The 24,118-nt window shown below is 41.8% G+C and overlaps 1 protein-coding gene across 6 annotated transcripts in view; it reads left to right on the top strand.

Annotated features, from left to right (window-relative positions):
* The window catches only part of MYH9 (myosin heavy chain 9), a 90,113-nt gene that overhangs the window by 11,973 nt on the left and 54,022 nt on the right, over nt 1-24,118 (top strand). For 3 of the 6 annotated variants that reach the window (XM_068943316.1, XM_068943308.1, XM_068943297.1), the window contains one exon: nt 19,849-20,201. In XM_068943316.1, the coding sequence (XP_068799417.1) occupies nt 19,869-20,201 (333 nt within the window). In that variant the 5' untranslated portion in view covers nt 19,849-19,868. Of the gene's footprint in view, nt 1-1,875; nt 2,101-12,084; nt 12,216-14,013; nt 14,081-19,848; nt 20,202-24,118 lie in introns of those variants that run through there. The other 3 variants (XM_068943282.1, XM_068943288.1, XM_068943276.1) reach the window with 3 other exon arrangements.

Consider the following 24,118-nt stretch of genomic DNA (forward strand, 5'->3'; position numbering starts at 1 on the left):
GCCTTTTGTACTTGCTTTCCCTGCTAAGATCTCCCAGTTTTTCTCTTTTAAAAACTTTATTTAGGCTTGGTACTGACTGCTCTTCTTCCCTGAGTCATTTGGCTAAAGAGACAGCCTCTCCTCTCCTTAAAGAGCTTTTGGTGTATGTAGTAACTGCAAGATGTTCATTTTGTTTCCTTTTGTTGGGAGAATTTAAAACTCGTCTTTCAACTACTAAGCATCCTTTTTGTATGTTGGTCCCTTTTCTCACTGATCAAAATGAGTCATTGGGCACTGTCAACTGTATCACCTTCTAAGGTGTCTGATTATGTAGATATCTCTAGTTGTCTCGTCATAACACCAGCTCCCTTCCGTTCTCTGTCCTGATGTTCTAGCAAAGTACTAGCAAAGACTTGTCCTATATGTTCCTTTCTCTCATTGCCAAGTGAAATTCTCATTTCTATTTTGTACCTGTATCTCTCATCTTTAACAATGACACTTCTGTATCCCTGATACCCAGCTGTATGAATCTTTCACTGCTTTCAGTTCTCCTGTTGTTTTTTGTGCCTTGAGATATAAACGTTTAGGTTTGCTTCCAAACTGCCGCAAATGAAATTTTCCAAACTGGAAGTGTTTCACTTGGACAAGAGATGCTTATTCAAAATGCTTCCTGAACTCTGCTAACTTCTTTATTCAAGCCTCTTCCACGTGTAATTTTGATGCTGACTTTCACTGGTAAACTTAGCTCTCAATTTTCTGTTATTGGTGCCTATATTTGCCCTCCTCCTGAGAATGTAGAAAGCCCTGAAGGGGAAGGAGCCATGTATTCCAGCATACTGCTAAAGCGGGCAATAAGCCTGATCTTCATAGCCTGACCTGACATCTGCACTCACACAGCAAGAACACTGCTGTATTCTTTTCAGAAGGACTTTTGTCTTTCACCTTGGCTGTTGCTTCGTCCTTTTTCCTTGTAGTCTTCCTGAAGTTAAGTCTAGACGACTGTTACAGCGTATGCAAAGAGGCAGAATTACATCACCTCTATCTTTTCACACCTCTTACTGTTTTGGCATGCGTTGCATAATCCACTTTGGCTGTACTTTAAAACATGCGCACACTGCAGACTGTTCAAATGCCTCAGCAACATCAGTCTCTGTTTATGCTCATGTCTGTTACCCTCTTGCCGCAGTTCCATCCCTTCGTAGGGTATAAAGCAATTCTCACATGTTATGTTACTTAGTTATTTTGCGCAATTAACATCCAGGGTTGGATGGCGACTGCTGGACCGTGTAGGGATTTTTTTTTCCTTTCTTTTTCTTCGAGGATTTTTAGCACAGTCTTTGGAGGACCGGCCCGTAGCGCGTGACCCCACACTGGAGGCTGCACCCAAGTCTCCTTCTCCCAGCTCTGAGAGCGCACCACTGGCCGAGGCTGCGGACACCGATCCGGAAGCCGCCTCACCGTGCCAGGACGGCAGCGCTTTGGCGCCGGGCCCGGCTCCTACGCGGGCCGCCGGCGGAGGTGCCCGCCCGGCGCGGGGCATTGTGGGGGCCGGCCTGGCACGGCCTGGCGCGAGGCCTTGTGGGAGCGGCTTGGCACGGCCTCAGCGTCTCAGGGGCCGGGGGGGAAGGGGGGGGGGGTGATGGGGCGAGCTGCTCGCCCCTCCCGAGTCCCTCAGCGCCTCGGGGGCCGCCGCTACCGGCCGCCGAGGCGCTGCCGCTCCGCGCCTCTCCTGCCGGCAGCGCCCGCGGGGCGGGGCGCCGCCCGCGCCCGGGCGTTGCTAACGGCAGAGGGCGCGAGGCCCCGCCCCCTCCCTCAACGGCTCGCCTGCCTGCCTGCCTGCGGCGGGCTGCGATTGGCGGCGGCGGCCGTCAGCCGGCCGCAGCGGGCGCCGCGGTTGGCTGGCGGCGCGGGGAGGCGGGCGGTGGCGGCGGCGTTCCTGGGCCGCGGCGGCTCCGCCCGGCCGGCTGCCTCGCAGTGCCGGTGAGGGAGAGGCGGTTGCGGTGCCTGCGGGAGGAGCCGGCAACGTGAGGACGCTAGTCTCTCGCTGCGAGGAACAGAGCCGCCGCTGCCGCCGCGGCGTTTCCTTCCCCCCCCCCTCTCCCAGGCTGTAGCCGGACTCAGGTGAAGCCGGCGGGGTGGGCGAGGGGTGGCGGGGTGGGCGCGGGTGGCTCCGGTTTATCCCTCCCTAACGGTCCCGGCGCCTCTTTGCCCGGCCGAGGCGGGGGCTGCCCCGCCGCCGCGGGGTGCCGCTTGCCGCTCCTGTCCTCCACCTTCCTCCTCGCGTCGGGTCGGGGCGGGAGGCAGCCCGGCTGGGCGCCGAGCAGCGTTACCTTGGATGCTCGGCGCCTTCGCCGCCCGCCCCGTCCTCCGCCTGGCTTTTGGGGGCTGTCGGGCAGCGCGGGGGCACGGTTGCGTCCTGCGCGGGGAGTTGCCTCTCTTCTCCCTCCGCGCCCTGCTAACTGGCCTCCTGGGAGGTGGGGTGGCGTTGTTCGCGCTCTTTTTCTCCGGACCGTCCCCTCTCCCTCCAGTGCGTCTCTCTTCCCCTCCCCCCCCCTTTCCCTCGTCGGGTTGAAGTGTCCCTCTTTTTGGAAGTAACGGGCAGGGGAAAATAGGACCGTTTGGCAGCTGTCAGGGCTCTAGCCTGAGTCACGGGCTGACAATCCTCCTGCAGACATTGCAATGGGCTTGGCTTCCGCCCTCAGATCTTGACTTCCTCGTTCAGTTCAGCCTGTACAGTGAAGCCAGGAGAGAAGGAGGAGGGAGTGACAGGGCAAGATGAAGCTTGCAGTAGAAGGTCTTGCAGATGGCTTGTGCTTTCAGGCACTAGCTCCAACAAACTGGGAAAAAAAGTCGCCGGCTTTCAGTGATATTGTTACTAACCTGTCTCCAATAGGTGTAGAAAGTAACAAGTTTCTCAGCCCTTGCTGGTGGTGCGTACCCAATGGACTTAATCAGGGTTGTTTCCAATCTTCCTGAACACAATGTGAAATGAGTCCTAAAACAATATTGTGCTTCCAGTAATACAGTGTAATTTTTCAGAAGTAAACTGCATGGGTCAGGAAGCTGCTCTTGTGGTTATTGTTCACCTTTTTTTGTTTGTTTTATTTGTTTCCTCTCTCTCCTTACAGCTTCTCTCCCTCACTGTTTTTTTTTTTCTCTTGAACACCTTTTGTGCTCTTCCTCCATAGGATTTTCTTCTGTCTTACGTATTATGATGTCCTGAGCTGCACCCCATCAGGGTGGACTAAGAATCTAAGCTTTTTCTAAGTAAGCAGGTCTGTCCTAAACAGAGTGATCTATCAAGTAACGCTTGAGAAGTTTGAGTTTCAGACTTGGAGAGATGTTGTACTAGATGGACTTTGGCCTGCAGTTTGTGACGTCTATGCCTCTGCCCTACGTTATAAAGAAATATAAGTTAATTTGCATGGCGGAATGGAGGTAGTTGAACCACTACTTGAAAGATTAAATTATACATCCTTAACTCTATCAAATACATCTTCTATCCATAAGCCTAGATATGATAAAGTTTTAACTCCAGCGTAACAGCACTCTAATCAGTTACTGCCTGTGTACAGATGCTTTTGAAATTAGTCACTAGGTAACAATGTGACCAAGTTCACTTACCCGTGCGGTTCTAGTGAAAATGGCAAATCATGGTGAAGATATGTATTGACTCATAGATGCACTGTCTGCAACTGTAGCTCTCTCTCCCTAAGCTGAAATGATATAAGCAATTATTTTTGCTAACAGGAAGGTTGTAATGGTGGGGAAACAGTTGATAAACATAAATGGAGCTGCTTTTAGCACAAAAGGGTTTTGAAATCGGTCATAGTAACCGCCAGAACTGTGTAAGCACAAGACTGTGCTGCTAGTCTGACTTTGAAAATAACTACAAAGTGAAATCACGAAACAATTCATGAAGCTGCATGTCAGGCAGACCTGTCTAAATTGACATGCACACCTTCTTAACAGAGTTTTATTTGTTGCACTTATTTATAGCATGTAAGCAGCCTATGAATAAAAGGTGCAGAAATGTGTGTTTCGTCTTTCTGGAGATGGATAGGCACAATTTTCAATAACTTCCAAGAGAGCTGCAAAAGTGCTAGTGGTTGATAGAAATAGAGGTCTGAACAGCTCATATTTACTGAGCTGGCTCCTCAAAATGGGTGCAACTAGCACCAAGCTGGTGAGTTGTGTGGTGGTTCTTGTAATATGGTGTCATCTCTTGGATGATTGACTCGAATTGCTAAGATCTGATTTTTTGGAAGTCTTCTGGAGAGGAGACTTTGACCTCAAAGTTCACTTTATCAGGGACGTGCTTATGTAGATGTTTATTTAGAAACAGTGACTGAATAGTCACATTGCGTCCATCCCAGAAGAATGGGTGTAGAACCTGAAAGCTTTTTATTGGACTTTGTTTGCATAGATTGTTAAGATATTTCTAGAATGGTTCTAGTTCTTTTTCTGTTTGTTTTTTCAGGTTATTTCCATGGGGCAGTATTTGCCAGAGTGGTATCTTCATCCTAAGAGAGGAAAGAATAAGCATTTTTTTTTTCCTCTAGGTGGATTTTAATATGCTTTGGAATCATTTTAAGAACGCCAATGTGCGTGATAGCTATACCTGAATTTTTAAAGCAGATCACTAATGAATGAGTAATATGAAAATAATAATGAATGAAACAAAATTGTTTGTCCACAGCAAAGTTCTAGGAATGGGATTATAAAAATTTCTCACTTAGGTTGAAATAATCTATGTGTTGTTCGATGCATTATTTTTGGTGAGTGTTATGAAAGTGCAGAGGGTGAAGGTGTGTTCAAACTGTAGCAAGTAGTAGCTGTAGTACTCAGCTCTGATTTGAAAAATCTTTCTAGTGGAGTCGAACGCTGCAGATGCTTAAAACAGTAGTATTTGGCATTGCAATTATTTCTAGTACAAATGCTGAGATTTACATTTACCACTGCAACAAGCTATCTCAGAAACTTGAATTGTTATTATCTTGGTAGGTCTTTAAAAATACGGTGCTAAATATTTATAATAAGTAATTATTAACAGGTTAGTGCTCTGGCAGGCTATTTGCATGCAGGTGAGAGAGAATATATGTATGCTGGCATAGATAGTAACTACATGTAAATCTCCCAGTAAACTTTAAGTATAAAATAGCTTGTCTGCCTTCCAAAATCCAGTTTGTGCTCTGAATCCCAGGATACTGTGCAGCTGGGAGAGGGAATGTGTCACAGATACTCTGATTTCAGAGTTTTTCCACTTCTGTTTTGGGTGGAATGAACTGCTTGGGACCTTTGGATATGGAAGTTTGCTGAATCTCCTGCTCCATCCTCCAGCCCAGGCCCTGTGTCTTGCCCAGGATCATGTCACTTAGGAATCCTTGCCCAGGATCATGTCACTTAGGAATCTGTATGACTATAAGATGATGAGATTGCAAGTGGGCCCTTTGGAGGTACAGGCACCAGTATGGTTAATCTAGCATTTACTGAAGGGGGAAGTCAAAATTAAGGTTGTCTTACATTCCCCCACCTGCTTTACTACACATCTGCTTTCTTGAATGCTAGCTTCGGGTTATTGGGTAACATACTGAAGCTTGCTGATGACTGAAATAAACCTTAGAGGCACAAAGTTAGTGTGCACATCTACTAAAAGGTGTTCTTTTAAAACAGAATGCATGACTGAACATGGTTTTGTTCATTTGGCTCAATACTGTGCTCAGTGCCCTCTAATATCCATTTTTATCTTTGATTTCTTGTAGAAATACCTTATTAGTCTTTGTTTTCTTTTTTTATAATTGAGGCACAGCTGTCTGCACGTTAAGTAGAGAAATTGTATGCCTGATGTTCAGTCTTCTGTGAGTTGTAACAAGACTATAATAGCACAGGATTGCCTACAGCAGCATTGTTTTTGCTGGCAATTGCTCTAGCTCTGTGGTGGCTTGGTGACCTTGTACCTTACGTTGCTTTTCAGTTTAAGCACACCATGCTTATAACTGAGTGTTCTTGTGTAAAAAGATGTAGAAACTAGCAGGCTGATTTAAAAAGTGTGATGAGACAATAGTACAAATGCATATTCTGCTGTGGAAGCCAATACAAGTGTGTGTTGTCCTACTAAATGAAATGCATCAATTTACAGGGTAGTATTAACTTAATGCCAGAGTTTAATTATGGTTTATCCCCTTCTCCTTCCCCTCCTTTTTTTTTTTTTTTTTTTTTTTTTTAAACTGGCTATGAGAACTTGTTCTTGAAGTAATAATCTAAGCACTGGTTTCTCTTGCTATCCTGGGCTACTGTAGCAGTTCAGCATCTTCTGACCCAACTCCAACCCAGTCTTGTGCAGCATAATGGACTAATCCTGGTTTTCAGTTAATGGCCCTTTAGTCTGTTACTATTCAAGGCAATATGCTGCTTCTCTGAGCATCCTATAAAGTCTGAGGAAATAGTAGTGTCTACAGCTTTCCAGTAACAGAACTGTGATTGATTTCACTGTATAATACTTTGGGATCTAGCACTGCCAAGACATGTCTCTCTTAAAACGCAGCAAAGTAGAAACTGTAAAGTTGATATAGCATGCTTGTCTACTGCAAATTTTTCTTGAAACAAATAATGCAAATGTTGCATGCGGAGATTTATAATGAAATATAGAGCTACATATTGTGGTTTGACTCCATAACCTCTTTATGAAATTATGCCTCTAGAGTTTTGTATATAGCATTTGGACTCTGCTTGTCTTTGTGACTAGAAGGTTTAAAATTCTCCTACTGTGAATATACTAACTCTACTGAGAGTAGTAAATAAAACCACATGGATGAGTGATATCAGTAAACTGAAGCTTACGATCAATGTATGTTGAGGGAAACAACTTGGAAATCTGTATCATAAAATCTCCTTAACTGATGAATACCTCTATTCATCAAGAGCTACCATTTTAATGAGTCTCAGCAGGAAATCCATTGTGATGTTATGCCTCGACATGGAACCAGAGTTCTAATTTGAATGAAAGCAAAGTAGGCGTTCAGATTTTTAAGGAAAGAGGTTTAGACAAATTCTACAGCTTAACTTTGACAGTCCTGTATAGTCAGTTTTTTCGGGGGGGGGGAACTTCCTGTTTAAAATGTAAGACTTCAAGCATGCACTTGTAATAGTTTACTTCCCTTTTTATTGTTTGTAGTGATGAGAGTACATTCAACTATATTTTTCTTCTTTTAAGGTCAAGACTTTGTCAATTTACTTGAATTTAGGCCCTTTTAGTTAACCTGGAGGTGCAGGCGATTTGATTTTAGTTAGTCAGACATGTCCTACGCTCAGTCCAACAAGTTTTACTGACATACATAGAGTTGCTTTAAGTATTTAAGAAAAAACATGGAAATATTGAATTGAACCTACAGGAAAAAATGTAGAGGCTTCAATCTTTTTCTCCAAACATAACTTCAAACAGTCTGCTTATCCGTTTGCAGGTAACTATGAACTTTACCGATGACTGGATCAAGAGAGTCTAAAAAAAATTTTTGGTCAATAAGCTCTTCTAGGCAGGGAGTATTACGCTATAGGTTTGCTAGCCATTTAGTGCAAGAGATTCTAGTCCTGCTGTGCTCAGAATCAATAAAATTAATTTGTACTCATACTTTTTCCAAAAATTATTAATTTTTGTTAATAGCATTTTTTTTAAATTGGTAGCCTGTATTAGGACTTAAACATATTAGAACAAATACATAACACTTAAGTATAAGAATTTGGCAACAAATGTGCAATGTAAATTTGAAGTCAGATCAGTGAACTGGAAGAGGAAGCTCCTGACTAAGCACTTGGAAGCAGTCTGTTGAAATGATAAATTGACTTTTGACAATTTCTTCTGTGGCTGAAGAAGAATATTCTCTGGCTTTAGTTACAACTTAGTCATCCGTAGTTTAAAATTTAGAGGAGGGCATTGATTTTTTTTTTTTTCTTGGCTTCTTTTGTTTGTTTTTTGAGGGATGGGGTGGGATGTTTTTTAAATGTTCAGTTAATAGAAAAAGTCTGAAGGGATGGAATTGAGACTCCAAACCTAGATGATATCCAGAAACAGCCCATTTAATTTATAAATCAATGATTACACATACTGTCTACATAACAATTTTGGTTACCTTTTGCTTATAAATGCTTTTAAAAAGAATGTCTTTCTTGGACTACTTTAGTATTAATGTAATTTAATTTTTTCAGCAGATTACCATTTAATGTATTTTGCTCTTCATTGGACTTCATCAGTAAATACAAATCTCTTTTCTTTCAACACCAGTTTTTGACATCAAGTAATATGTATTCAGACTTTGTAGAACTGTTTAAATAAATGGTTGCAGGTATATGGTAGACGATTTATAATAATTAGGTATTTGGGGATAATTGAAACTGTCAAGTTTCAAATGGATGTGTCTGCTTACTGACAAAGGAATTTTCTTCTCTTAAAGAAGAGCGTTAAGTGCAAAATAAGATAGAAATAGGCTTAGCTCAGCAGGCGCAAGAACTCTGTTTAAACTGTGGCTTAATTTGGGACTTAAACCATAAACCAATTCACTTAGGTTTTATCCTTTGGGTTATGTGACTATAAATGTTAATAGCAGATCCTAAAAACTTTGACCTTTTGTTAAAGCAGTAAAATGTTCTGAATTATTTTAATGGCCCTTTCCAAATCAAAGTTTTGCATATATTAACGTAAACGTGCAGTTTAATGCAGCATATGATGGGAAATGTAAAATGAGAATGCACAAATGTGATGAGCAAGATGCATTAGTTGTAATTTTGTTTTAAAAGTGAAATTCTCAGTTTATTAGACTGACTGGCATAACTTCTAAAGATAAGGTATCTGCATATTGTCTGTACAGTGTTAGCATATACATGTACATAGTCAATTTTTCTTCTTCTTCCGTGTAGTGGGAGTTTATTCTAAGTCTTTTTACATGGTAAACATTAAGTTTTTCCTATTGGGCAGAACTGTATAGATTTTAGTTCTTTAATGCTCTAAAAACTTGAGGTAGGTTTAACTGATAGAACCAGTATCATGCAGGGGGTAATATTTATCATGAAAAAGAAAACTATGTTAATGGTTCAGCTCTTTCTTCTGTAGGTAAAGGGGGGAATATCACATAGACTTGAGTCACCCACAGCAGTGTGGTGTATGTGGTTGTGGAGAATGTTGCTAATTATGGTGGAAATAGATGAAACAGTTCTGCTACTCTATGTTTAGTATTTCCTCATCTTGTTTTGTATCCTGTTGCAACAAAAGCCGAAACTTCAGTGGAGTCTTCCAAATTATATTTGCCTTCTCTTATTGGGACAGTGGAGTGTCGTGATATCTCAGTCTCCTGTCAGGGAAAACTTTCTTCCTCCTCCCTTCTCTCCCCTAAAAGTGGCTTTTCCTATAATGCCAGAACGGAGAACATTTGTTATTTATGCTTTATCACCCCAATTGTAACAGTTCAGACTACGTTCCTGCTTCAAGTACCTTTGCTTTCGCTTCAGATTGAAGGATGGGTGTCTCTTTTTCCCTTTTCATATAAAAATCAGTGCTTCAGGAGGTCTAGACGGGGGGCATGACTGGGTGAATTCTAAAATAACACAAGATCAGGAGATGCCTAATGCTGTTCCTTTTTAAAGACTGATGTCTCTGATGCCCAGAGAAGAAACCAGAGGTCAGAGAAAGGGAAAACTAACTAGAAAATTAGTTAGCTGAGGTGTACAGATGTGCCGCTCCAGAGGGCTTTCTTTAGAACAGTGGTTACAATGGGGGGGGTCATGAAGCTGTGCAAGACCTTGGCGGTAATAGGGAAGTGTCGTAATCGGAATGCTTCAAAGTTTTCAGTCCATCTTGAACTTAGTATTTATGGTCAGTGAGGTTGTTTTCCACTTGGCCTCTCTATACGTCCTGAAGCCTAAGGCTACATAGCTCTCCTTTCAGTGTAGGAGTCGCTGTTCTCATGTCCAGAAAGAGTCGCTCGCCTCCTGCTCCCTGCCTGTAAGAGCACCTTCAAAAACAGAGATGGATCATCTTAATGAATGTGTAGGCTTCTGTGTGCCAGGGGTTTTGCCTACCATCTCCATAGCTGCTGTTAATGGTGGAGCGGAACTATTTGAAGCAAGAATTAAAATACTAAATTTAGCAGAAAATTTGTACACTATCATAATTTAGTATAGTGAACTGAGCCGTTAGTATCTAGAAGAGTTTGATTTCCACTGTGGTGTAAAAATAATGCTTTTAAAATGGCTTGCCAGCTATATTTGCAGCGTTTCTTGATTCTTACTAATATGAGCTGGAGGAAAATTATTACTACTGATGCTGAGACCGAAACAAATTCTCAGTTAAAATAAGCAATGTTCCTGTAAGATGACTTGTTCTATAGCCGCATACATGTTAAATAATTGTCTCTGAAACAGTGAGCTATATTTTTCTTCCTTGTCTTTTAAGTAGATGTGATTATTTTATTCCTTGTTCCCTCTTGTGATGCAAGAAGGCTTGTAATTGAGAAAGATGATAGGGGCTGTTAATTGATGTAAATTGATATAGTTGATATGAAACTGTATGTATTGGAAGAACTGCCTTATACTGAAGTGCCCCAAAGAGTTATTGGCAGATATCATCCTAGCCTTAAATCAGAATGTAATGGAAGGGATGAAAAGTGACCTGGAGATAACAAGAAAGGGCTGAAACTTTCCAAGCTCTTCCCCACCTCCAATGCAGTGCCCCTAGGGAATTCTGCATGCCTGATCAGAACTTTTGCTGTCCGTTGTCTCCTGAAACAAGTCTTCCAGCAAAACAGCTTGAACAGCAGGGATGGGCAGCAGTTTTCTGAACTACAGCTGCCTCCTTAAGTAGGATTACTTTGCTGAGTGGTCACGAAGAATGTGTTCTCCCCTTGGAATGTTTTCCTTGTGGGCATACTGTCTCTGGAAGAGGAATTCTCTCCTCTCTCCTCTGCTGAGAAGGCATGTACTGTACACGCACTAATGAGAAACAACAGTTGCAGAAAGTGTATTATGCAGGATTGTAAACTTTGAATATTTATTCAAAGTGAATAGGGTTGGGTGGCAGCCAACCTAGCTTTGTCATGCTAAAGACTGGCCTTGGAATTAACAGAAGGCTACCCTCCCCCTCCCTAAACCAGTATTTAGTGTGTTTAAGCAATGCGCATGGGCTTAATAAACTGATTGCCTTCACTGGTGCCATGTACATTGTCATGCGTTTTTGTGTCTCATGGTAGTGAGAAGGTGCACTTAAAGTATGGGCAAGCATATCCTCGTCAGCATTAACCTAGCTAGATTTACTAATGTTGGTGATTAAGTTTCTTTATGGCATGCACTGCAATTGCCCAAGATCTTTTCTTCTGTGCTTGTATAACCCATGGGAAAGCCTCTGCCGTCCCATTTTCACTATCTCGTTACCCAGACCTGGCCTTTCCAGATTAACATTGATTCATGTTACATCTACGTGTGCTGTACTTGTAGCTCCTGATTGCAGTGTGGATCTAATCTTGATCTTAACTTGAAGGGTGGAAAGAAAAGGTGACGACTAAGCTGACTTCTGAGGGCGGTGTCTTACTTGTGTATGGCTTGTAGTCTTTGTAATTTGCCATAAAAAGTCCTCGTTCCACAGAGCTAACCTCCTGTGTCAGCTGTTAAAGTAGAACGTAGAAATGCTGCTTCATACACATCAGAAAGTGATGCTTGGCAGCTGATTAAGAGAACTGGATGCACAGCGATTGAGAAACACTTATTCCAAGTTCATTGTTTTGAAGATACCTGGCAGATGCCTTTAGGACACCTGGAAGTTGTAGAATCCCCTTCAGTTCCTTTCTCTTCTGTCTTACGTGTAGTCTGGTCAGTAGATCAGTTCGCTCTTGTATGATGCAGGTGTCACTTATACCTTAGATAAACGCATTCCTTGTTCTTGCCTCTAGAAGCCCTGTGCATAGGGAGAAGGCACCTTAATGCTATACCTTGCATTTGATTTAATGTAATAAACATGGTAGCTGGCAAGTCTGGGCAGCACTACAGTCAAACTGAATTTGCAACAATAATTGCCAGCAATCTGCATTCCAGTTGTGAAATAAATCTTTCAACAATGTAGTGTGTGCGTCAGAATGTGACTAGAAAGGAAAGCAGTGAACTACAGTAAGCCTAATAGCGACCATTGTGAATCCCAACTAAAGCTGAACTAGAAGAAATGCATCTGTGTAGCAGCACAGCATTCTAAACAAAAAAGGGTAAGTGTTACTGAATGCTCCTTCTGCTCAGGAGGCTATATGTTGAAGGAGTATTAATAGTAAATTCTGGTACTTGCTTGATGTTATATTCTTTAGTGGGATAACTGAAATTTATGATTCTTTAGTTTTGTCTGAAGCATCAGGCACTGGTATGTCACAGTATACTGAACTTCAGAAACAAGCAAACATAACCAGTTCACCTCTCTCAGCCTCCTGTCAGCTTTTGCCCTTCCTTTCCTTTCTTCCCCCACCATATTCATTTCTCAGCCTTAGTGATTCAGACTTCAGTTTTCATATAGGTATTACTTACAACTTAGATCAACCTATATTAACAAGCTTTACAGTTTTCTTTCCTGCCCAACGTGTGCCCAACACCCGGGCGCATGCAGCTGTGAAGTGTCAGCCTAGTCCCTCCTAGTGAGATGAGACCTGAACAGTATGTTAGTGAATCCAAGGGAATCGTAATCTTTGTTTTATTTTTTACTATTGTCAGTTCATGCTTACTGTAGACAGTCTGGACACTTAACTAGGCTACTTACTGAACTTTCCAGTTGCTCGTAAATGCAGCTGTTTCTGTTGTTTTGATGAACTGCATTCATCTGTCTGGGGAAACTGAAATAACTGAGCTTGCAAAAGTAAGGCAAGTATTAGCTGTTCAGATTGCGCATTTGACAAGGATTCCTGGCAAATGAATGTTACTGATCATGCTTAGTTTGAATTGCTAGCCTCTTCTCAAAGTCAGATTATTTTTTTAAATGCTCTATACAAACAAAGAATCAAATTTCTTCACTGAGGAGGGTTTAGCTCTAATAGAAATAGAGCTGTAACTGACTGCTAATTCTGTAATTCTCTAGTGCAAAAGTCTTGTCTTGCCTGTAGAAATGGTGTATATCCTTTTTACTCTGAGAAAGGGCTTTTTGTGATGTAGGCTGTTCTGTCACAACCTGCTGAGGGTAAGCCAGTTTTGAAAAGAGCATGCAAACTGTGTCCTTGAAAGACTTGAAAAATATGATCTGTATAAACAAAGGGAATTAACTTCAGTCTAAATGTGTTTGCAGTGCTATTTATTGTTCATTCGGATCCTTGGGGTAGTCTTTTTGCAGTGCTGGCATAAAGGCCACTAGACAGCCCTTGTGTGTGGAATCAGTTCATGATTCAAGTTCTTTTATCAGTGTCTTACTGCTAGACTTGTAGCAGAAGAAGACGGATCATCTACATATGTTCCTTTTCATGTGGGCACAAAGTCTTACATAGTTAAGTTCTAAAATAGTGATCTGAATTGACATGTATACAGTGCGTTTGTCTGGTTATTTTATGTTCTCCATAGCCCCAGTGTTTCATAAATGCTGTAAGATCTTCTCAAAATAATTCATTGAATTAGGGAAATGCTTTGTAATTAAAGCCACCTATCCCAACGTAGCAATGTCTCTTTACTAGTAATGAGACTGAAGCCTAAAAAGAATATTGTGGGCATCCCTAGTTAAATGACAGTTTGGCTTACTCTAACTAAAAGTCCTTTCATTGCCTAGCTAGCACTGTAATACTTGTTAGTAAATGCTGTGCTAAAACTAATGCCGTTAATGCTCTTGACTAATTAATTCTATTTCTACTTCAACCATTACCTTGATAGTTTAACAGAGGCCGCCAAGCGCATCTTACTGAGTAGTGGCGCAGTCCCAGAAACAACAACTCTGTGGCTGCTGAAAGAGTAAACTTGGTGTGTGTGTGTGTGGGGGGGGAATAATACAAATAGTTCTGGAAAATTAAATTGCAAACAGATAATGTTCTATGCTTTTAGCAGTTGCAAAACACTGTGATCCAGAGGAAAGGACTTGAGCAGAGGCAGCTTTTTCAAACAGGATCAGGTATTTGTTTCTAGATTTTTTTTTTTTGGGGGGGGGGGAAGCACTTGATATTTCAACACACTTCTCTCCTTCAGTTAAAGCGTCTCATAACCTAAACTGTAGGGCTATAAAACTGCAAGAAGGGTAAGGCAAACTTCTGTCCATATGACTGTCTTGCAACGAGGGCTTAGGTAAATCTGCCTAGTTCATGTTGCAGGAATTATGCAGTTGCCACCTTTTACCGAAGGCATTATGCAGTTGCCACCTAGACTGCCGCAAGAATTACGCAGTCACCACCTTCAAGGAATTACACCGTTGTCACCTCCAACCGTTCTGACCCGACCCTAGGTCTCCACTTATTTTCACAATTAAACATCAAATATTTTTCTAAACAAAAAAATGGTTTATTACCCGTAATAAAGGTACAGCTTAAGCTGTATATTCCCTGTTCTGTAAAAACAGGCTCCAGCTGGCCTTGATTGGGCCTAAGGCTTCAACTACTTTAGTGAGTAGTGCTTAGTGTTAGTACTCTTGCCCTTTTCTTCTTACATTCAAAGGGAATGGATAGCATCTTAACACAAAGCCAGTGTTTAATTCACTCATCTCAAAAGAATCTGCAGGGAAGTACGTATGTAAAGGGTTCTCACAATTTTTTTTCTTAAGGTTGAAAACATACTATTAATATCTTGGCCCCCTCCCCTTCAGGGACTGTACAGAGTCCTTCCCCCCACCTGCAACTGCATGACATCTTTGTGGCAACTATGTAGTTAGTTAAAGGGAAGAATAATGTTTTTTGGCATCTGGAAAATGGAAAACAAGCAAGATTTGACCAGCCTGTTTTTCAGACTATTATTAACCGCAGTAAGGGAACGTACTGGGTTAATAGGGAAGTGACTATAATATTTCATTTTTGGAAACGATACTAGGAAGAAGACGTTTAAACTCCAAAAAAAGAAGGTCCGTCTTCCAAATATGTATATATGCATATATTTTGCCTTGTTACCTATAGGCTGGTATCGTATCAAAAAGAATATTGGTAACTGTATTGTCATCTAGCAGTTACACAATATTCACGTGGAAATAAATGTCCTTGCCCCACATAGTTACCTACACGCAAAATGCAAACCACCAAGCACACAAATTGCTTCCTAATTTGTTTCTAAAATGGTAATGGCTTGTATTCAGAACAGTGTTGCTATAAAGCTGCAAGACTGACTGACTTGACTACTGAAGGGATTTTTAGAAATGACCAGTGAAATACAGCATAGGAAGCAAGATACACTTTGAAGACCATGAGATGGAGCTTGTTGAATCTGATTTCCGTGTTGGTACTGTTCTTGCTGACAGGGGAAATTAATGGTTGGTTTTTGGCATCACTGGTTTAGAGGTCCTGTGGGATACAAGTCAGCCTTGAGAACAGCAGTGATACCATGTTACCTTAGTGTGATCCTCCGGTTTCTTAGCTCTAATACCTGTGGATTCTACTTTTTCTGGAGCTTGTGAAAACTTGTTTGTGCTGGTGAGAATAAAGCTATTTTTTGCTGTTATACAATAGGATAATGCTCAAGTCTGTGTAAAGGTTGATGTGCAGACCATCTTCTTTTAATCTTCCTAGTTAATTGTACTGGCATAAAAATCCTGGGAATAAAAAGAGATAGATACTATATAATAATCCCTTAGAGGCTCAAAAATGCAGTCTTGCTGCAGGTGAGGTAATTCAGGGGTTCCCTTCCTGTAAGGGATTTTATCAATCTCTGTAGTTACCTTCTCTCCTCATTCTGTTAGGATCTATAACTGGCTGAAGATATCCCTTGAAAGATTTCTTGTAACTTGATATCATTTCTTATCTAAAAATAATTAGTCTTTATCCCAGAATAAATCTCCAAGGTGTATTGAATGCATATATCCTACAAGCAGCAAGGAAGTCAGGAATATGCTTCAGTTTAATGTAGGACACTTCTGAAGGTTGGTTACTTAGGATTCCTCAGGAAATGATGAAACTGAATTTAGCTGAAGCATACTGTCTCTGTGTCCTGCTTGATTATAGCCAAAAAAGGCAACTGGTTAGATTCTTGGGAGTTGCATATGCAGGAAACTGTGTAATGGAGGGTAGAGCACAGCTGTTGCCTTGCCAAACCTGATACAACTGTGAACACAATTGAATGCTTGATTTCCTTTTCTTTTTTTTTTCTTTTTTCTTTTCCCCTCCTTCCCTCCACTCCCTTTTTTTAACCCTTTGACCACAACCTGCAGTGGTACTCTGCAGCATCAGAGAGTCTCTCTCTCTGTATATATTTTTTTATATTGACAATTTTCTCTATTTCCTATGTATTTTGTTGAGCCAGCTGTTGTGGTGTAGTCTTGAATTCTCTTGACAGCTCATGTTCTTCATGGGAGCTCTTATTTGCTTCATCTTGTCCAACCATCTAAATAAAGGCAGTTGTAATTTACCTTTGTTTATGCACTGGGCTACCAGAGTGCTATTTCTTTGCTTTCCTTGCTGCAAGCATGCTTGTTTTCCCCAGAAATCGTTTTTTTAAAGAGTTGGCTTGTATGGGTGGCTCTTAATTCTCGGTTTTGATATACTCTTAACCCTTGTCTAAGGAGATACCTCTCTTCCTCTTCTTTGCTCCCATCTCAGTTTAATATGAGCTCCTGCTAATTAACTGTCAGTATAGTTTTGAAGCTAGACTAAAATAACCTGTTGATCTTAACATAGCAAGTGTACTGAGTTCCATTCATAGCTGCTTCTTACTGTTGTAAAATACTCCGCTTTAAGGATAGACTGAAAAGTTGAGTAGTGACATACAAAATATATGTTATTTTCTGCTATTGTTTCTTTTAATCTGGTTTGCTTAACTGATAATGAGAAATTTCATGGGATTGAAATTGTCTATCCTGTATTTGCCATGGTGCAAAGTTGTTTGTGCGGTTTTCAGAGGGCCAGCTGAGTGTGGTGAGGCTGTTGGGCTTCTCTGCCACAAATCCCTTCGTGGTGTCCCTGTGAGGATCTGGAGTCCCGACTGAAACTATGAAAAGCTAGGGAGGAGGAGACATTGAGAATCACCATTGTGGTACTGAGATGCAAATGCCAGTGATCTTGTGGGGAAGGAAAGATGAGATAAAGTGTGAGACAGCTGTCTGCCATTTCCTGTGAGGCTTAAGACAAAGATTTTAAACTCGGGCTGAAGGGAAGGATTATTTTTGGACTGATTTACTCTTTTTGCTGAAGAATTCTTCACTGTGAATATACAGCTATTCATACAGTCTCTTGCACAAAGTGGCGTACCACCTACAGTGATACGTTTCTTGAAAGGAATTTCCCTACATGCTCACAAATGTTTAGTGTGGTGAGGTGGATTGAGAACTGGCTGAATGGTAGAGCTCAGAGGGTTGTGATCAGCAGTGCAGAGTCTAGTTGAAGGCCTGTAGCTAGCGGTGTTCCCCAGGGGTCAGTACTGAGTCTTGTTCAACGTCTTCACCAATGACCTGGAGGAAGGGACAGAGTGCACCCTCAGCCAGTTTGCTGATGATACTAAACTGGGAGGAGTGGCTGACACACCAGAAGACTGTGCTGCCATTCAGAGGGACCTGGACAGGCTGGAGAGCTGGGCGGAGAGGAACCTCCTGAAGTTCAACACAGGCAAGTGCAAGGTCCTGCACCTAGGGAGGCATAATCCCACGCAGCAGTACAGGCTGGGGGCTGACCTGCTGGAAAGTAGCTCTGCCGAGGACCTGGGAGTGCTGGTGGACAACAAGTTGAGCATGAGCCAGCAGTGTGCCCTGGTGGCCAAGAAGGCCAATGGTCTCCTGGGGTGCATTAGGCAGAGTGCTGCCAGCAGGTGGAGGGAGGTGATCCTGCCCCTCTGCTCAGCCCTGGTGAGAGGCCTCACCTGGACTACTGTGTCCAGTTCTGGGCTCCCCAGTACAAGAGAGACATGGCGCTACTGGAGAGAGTCCAGCGGAGGGCTACAAAGATGCTGAGGGGACTGGAGCATCTCTCCTCTGAAGAAAGGCTGAGAGAGCTGGGGCTGTGTAGCCTGGAGAAGAGAAGACTGACAGGTGATCTCATCAGTGTGTAGAAGTGTCTGAAGGGAGGGTGTCAAGAGGATGAGGCCAGTCTCTTCTCCATGGTGCCCAGTGACAGGACAAGAGGCAACGGGCACAAGCTGGAACACAGGAAGTTCCATCTGAACATGAGGAAGAACTTCCTTCCTGTGAGGGTGACAGAGCATTGGAGCAGGTTGCCCGGAGAGGTAGTGGAGTCTCCCTCGCTGGAGATATTCCAAACCCACCTGGATGCGATCCTGGGCGGTGTGCTCTAGAGGACCCTGCTTGAGCAGGGAGGTTGGACCAGATGATCTCCAGAGGTCCCTTCCAACCTCAACCATTCTGTGATCTGTATGCATTTTTATTATAGCTGATGTTTCTCTGACTTCACTGCTTGCTAATGCTGGGATGCAACATCTCTTGTTGTTCACATGCATGTTTTGAGAGTTGGACAGCTTCTGTCCTGCCCTCAATTCTCTTTTGTCTGGGGTATCTGTAGTCAGATTTCACGTATTTGATTTGCAGACTTGTTTGTAAATATGAGTATGTTCTGTAGAAATGTTATCCCTGTAGCTGCTGACAGCCTTCCATGGCACGGCTATTGACATTTGCATTTCCTGTTCCTTTCCTTTGCTGATAGAGCTCTATGATCTACTTAAGTTATTCAAATGTATATATTAAGGACAGTGATACTTTTGTGGAAGAAGAATCCAAGGAGTAATGTTTATGGGACCTTTTAAAGAGGCTGCTGTTAGCTGGTTAATGAGCCTTGATGAATGCAGTTCTTCCTGTTGATTGAAGGGATTTTTTGAATGGCACTAGTAAAATTGCCATCTTATAACCTGGAAGCTCCTTGGCAGTGGTATTCTGATTTTGAGGAAACACTAAATCCTAGGTGCTGTTTTCTGAATGTGCTGCCTCAATCTCCCCCTTATAGTAGGGATGCTCTCTCCTCTTCCCAGCCACAATTTTATAACAGCTTGATAGGAGGATCTCTGTAGATGAAATTTTACAGCCAAAAATTCTGACCGCATTTTCTCCTGTTATCTTGGAGGTGTTTTGCTACTGAATGTGGACTAGAGAACAGATATTGACTGGTGAGCTGAGCCTTGCTACTATGCTGGTGGTGAAAAATATCTAGTGTCTGTTTTGACTGGTCTCTTTCACGTTACCTGTGATGTCTGTTAGGAGCAAGATGCATCTGGTATATTGTCTAGGCTGGTATATGACCTTTCTAAGGAGCTGTGATGTTTGATTTCTAGATTATCAGAACAAAGACATAGGAAATAAAACAAAGTTGATCAAACATTTGACAGGATATTCCTGAGCTAATATCTCTACCAACTGCAGTGCTGAAAGGCCAGCCTTTATCTAAAAGGCACTAACATAATATCGGATGTTATGAAGATTGGCATATATTATGAATTATTTGATGCTTACTACTTTGCTTTCTTTTTTCTGCCAAATAATGGTTTCCACTAATGCTTAACAGTCAGTGTTTGTTCGTGTGTTTATTTTTTTTTAAACTGCTTACTAGTTTGTTTTTTCACATCCTCTTGGCAGGTAAAACCTTGACCTTATTGCAAGTTTGACAATTTACCAGTGCTTACTAACATGAAACTGAAGAAATGTGCTCAGCTGACCAAGAACTGAAGAGTTCTTAGCATGTGCCTGTCTACCTGTAGGTATATTTGCAAGGCAGCTTGAGGCTTTAAAAATGTCTTTTTCTTTTGTGGCAGGTCCCTAATTATAGAACACAATGGCACAAAGAGATGCAGATAAGTACCTTTATGTGGACAAAAACATCATTAACAACCCCCTGACTCAGGCTGACTGGGCAGCCAAGAAGCTGGTATGGGTTCCATCCGAGAAGAATGGGTTTGAGGCAGCTAGCCTGAAGGAAGAAGTAGGAGATGAGGCCATTGTGGAACTGGCAGAGAATGGGAAGAAAGTGAGAATAAATAAGGATGACATCCAGAAGATGAACCCTCCCAAGTTCTCTAAAGTGGAAGATATGGCAGAGCTGACATGCCTGAATGAGGCTTCTGTGCTTCACAACTTGAAGGAGAGATACTACTCTGGACTGATCTATGTAAGTAATAATCTTCTCTATTGGGGAAAGAGTTCCTGATTACACACACTATGAACTTGCTGTAACCAATTTGCTTCTCAAATGTACATGTTAACCTTTCATTGTACAAAACTCTCATGTGACTTAGCTTCTTCCCTCTACTTAAGATTTTTTCACTACGCTATGCCAATCCCACTCTAGTTAATGTTGAAACTTTCAAGGAATGCTGTGGTAAATCAGTCTTTATATTTTATATCCAGCAAAGAAGATACTGTTTTGAATACCATTCCAATAGCTCTCACTTCTTTCCAAAAGCAAGCTGAAAGTGGTAAACAGGAAGTCTGATCTAAACAGTGACAAAACCACAGTCCTGATACATACCTAACATTTACTTTGCTTTTTCCTACTTCTGGAGCTTTAGTGGGATAGAATGCTAATGCCAAGCCATTTGTGTCTCTCAGAAGTTCTGGACCTGGGAATGTATTTCTAGGGAAAGCACACATTTTGTATATGCTTGCAGATTGGAAATATTTCCCTTTCTCTCCACCTCAAAATGGACAAGAGCAGAGACTCTTACTTCTTATTGTTGTAGAAATGATAAAGATACCTATATGTGACCAACATTCATACCCAATAATGTGTGAAGCAGCTACCTCATTAAGATACCAAAATGCATAAATAGGGAAGGATGGAGAAGGAGGATTTGAAACCTTGACTAGTTCTCCAGTTTCCTTCTGATTTTCTTATTCACGTGGTCTGTGTTTAGCCAATAGATGTCTGTCCTGATAGCCTCTACTTTATTAATACTCTAGAGGCCTGGAATGATTCATTAAACTTAGTGGTAATGTAAAATTTTGGTGCAGTGACTGCTTAAAATGGGAACCAATGTCCCTTGGTGCATATATCCTCCCTCAAACAAGTCTTACTTGATCTTACAGAATTAAAATGGGACTGCCTAAGAGGGAATCCTGAAGGATGTAGAAATGCCTGATGATCAGTATTTTCAGGCATTATGAGATCTTCATAGTAGATTAGAAGATCTATTAAAATAAGATGTATTAAAGAATGCATTTGATAAATGTATATTAATGCAGTCTTAGAAGGAAAGTCCATCTAGTTTTCCTTTTTTTTTTTTTTCCTTTTTTTCCTTTTGTCATTTAGAGAAGATAACACAAGTCTCTGCAATATGTTTGTGTGTATGTGTGCATGCTTACTACCTTGTCGTATCTAAAGGAAGAGATGGTCTTTTACCTGGTTGTATTCTGTGGCAAGCTACAGATGATCTCTCTTGCTCTAGCAGGAACTGGAGGTGTCTGGGGCAACACATAGTAGGAGTTCGCCCTAGCTGTCCATTTCACATAGAATCCTCTGTGAACTGTTGCCTCCTGGGTTAAGGAGCACAAACATAGACTAGAAACTCTGGGTCTAGCGAGTGCTGTGACCACTGTTCTTCTGGAGTAGCATAGAGGCATATAGACAACTGCTACATCAGTCATCAGAGGACTTCTGGACTGAATCCCTCTTCCTAACGTCAAAAATTAGGAGGCGTTATGTGGTTGGTTCTTGATGCAGTTAGATAGTCTATGTTGTCGAGTAACTCCTCTGACCATTAGTCAGAATTTATTCACAGTGTTTCGGCGTGCTACTCTTGAGCTGAACAACTTAGGATTAGAGGGAAGAATCTTTGCACTGTGGTGAAATAGGATGTGCAAGATCAAATTTATGTGCAACACTTCTAGAACAGGAAACATTGCTAGGTTACGTAATAAGTTGTTGAAAATACTTCAACAGCATCTTGGTGTCTGTTGCGTGCTATGCAATGGGCCGTTTCACATGTCTTGCAAGATATCCTCTGAAATTTCAAACATGGTCTGTGATGGTAATAAATTGAATTCTTTTAACTGGATTATAAGGAGGATTAAAAAAAAAAAAAAAAACCTGCACCCTTCACTGCTGTAAACCTAACATAGTAACGCTCTATTACAGAATGTTAGTCTTGCCAAAACCACATTTCTGTGCGCTTGTGAAACGAGCTGATCTCACCTGTCAGCAGTTCTCAGCAAGTCAGGAGATTAGCATGAAGGCCTAAAATGCTTTCACTGGAGTGGCTGTTGGTTGATCATTAATCCTTTTGAAGAAGGAGAATACATGCAATGCACCTCTAGCATAAAGGGCTCTGGAAAGATCGTAAGCATAGTTTAGTTCTATTCTTGGCCTTCCTCTCTTTCTTGCCAGCAGGATTTTTTTTAATCATATTTTTATGTCTATCCACCCTATAAAAAGGGGGGGGGGGACTTTAAGGCCACTACAGAGAAATTTTGAGCGGGGAGTGTCAGACACTTCAAGAGCTAAGAACTTCAGTCTGCCACACCAATTTGCTGTTCCCATGTGCTGATTGGTTCTGTGCTGCAGTGACTTCCTGATAGATTGACTTTCATATTAACCCTCTCTATTCAGAGTGCTTTATTTTAAGATCACTTTCAATTTATGTTATTTACCTAAACTGTCTCTTTTGGATTCAATGTAAAACTCAAAGCTCAGTCTTACATATTTCAATAATTTCATTGGAATTAGCAGATGCTATAAAATAACCTTTTTGATGCAGTCAGCTTTTTGTCCCATGCTGAAGACAGTACTTCCAGCTCTTCAGAACTAGTGTAGCTATTAGAAAAATAAAATTAGTTCCAGCTTGGCCTATGCATCATTTGAAATAGTAGTGAAAGATAATGCCAGAATTCTATTTTGAGAGAGTAATGTCTGAAGCGAAGTACAGATTTCCAAGCCAGCTATGACTGTAATAGATTAGCCTTTCAACTCGAGCTTTGGGTTCAGTTCAGGGATTTATGCACATGAGTCTCTATTTTTACTTTAACAAGATGAGGATGATTCTTGCCCTTTCTGTGGTAGGGCTGGCAACCTCTGCTCAACGTAGTTCAACTTGCTTCCTGTACATAGCCCTGCCAGTGTGCTTGACCAGCAGTCTTGTCATGGTGGTCTTGCTCAGTTACCTGTGGCAGCCAGGATTTGTTGCTTCTCTTTATTGGACACACAATATGACCTCACACTGTCACAGTTTGAGATCACTGTACTGCAAGGGAACTTCCTTTAGGTGGGAAGTGGGAGTGCTGGAAGGAAGTGATGGCTTTCTTTTGCTAATCTGCTTCATGGCTTCAGCAGTTTGATAGCATTAACATTTCCCTTTTTCTAAATTGCGGTTCTCCTATGTGGCAGACTGCTTCAATCCAGCATCAGGCCTTCACACTATTCTTATTTGAAAAATGACAGTTCTACTTCGACAGCAAAGGCAGCCACAGAATGTCACACAAATACAGATATGAGCAGACTTTGAATTCATTGTTGAATAGTCCCATATTACTTGCTACCACTGGTCTTTTGCTCTCATTTCTTGAAGCACTTGCAGCCACTCCCCCCGAAGTAGGAAACAGGCATTTAACTTAATTTGCTCAAAGGAGGAGGAGGCTTTGGTCTGTGGCATGAGGTGCAGTTTTATTGGAGGGGGGGGGGAAGGGGAAGACTAAGGAGGGCATCTTCTTTTGAATACTATGTGTGTGTAGCTGTTGCCATGAGACTGAGGTAAGATGGCTGTTTATGCAAACAACTGGAAAACTGGCAGCCTAGAAGGTTTTTGTTTTTATTTTCAGCACTCCGATGAAATTACATATTTTCTTCTAAAAGTTCAGTTGAGTCCAGTGTCAGCTATTTCTGTGCCAGCATAAGGAAAGGGTGTACCGCATGTACTGTGAACCTAGTACTCTGGAGTAGAATGCCTTCTACCTCTTGTTCTTGCTCCGCTTTCCACCAGCGTAATCAAGGATTGGGGAAGCATGGCCTAGTCTTCCAGCTGCTATTCTGCACTGTACAAGCACTGTCTGACATGATAGAGAATTTAAGGCTGAGGCTACAGGAACTGGCACTGC

The sequence above is a fragment of the Struthio camelus genome, chromosome 1 (genome assembly GCF_040807025.1).
Source record: "Struthio camelus isolate bStrCam1 chromosome 1, bStrCam1.hap1, whole genome shotgun sequence".
Taxonomy (NCBI): Eukaryota; Metazoa; Chordata; class Aves; order Struthioniformes; family Struthionidae; genus Struthio; species Struthio camelus.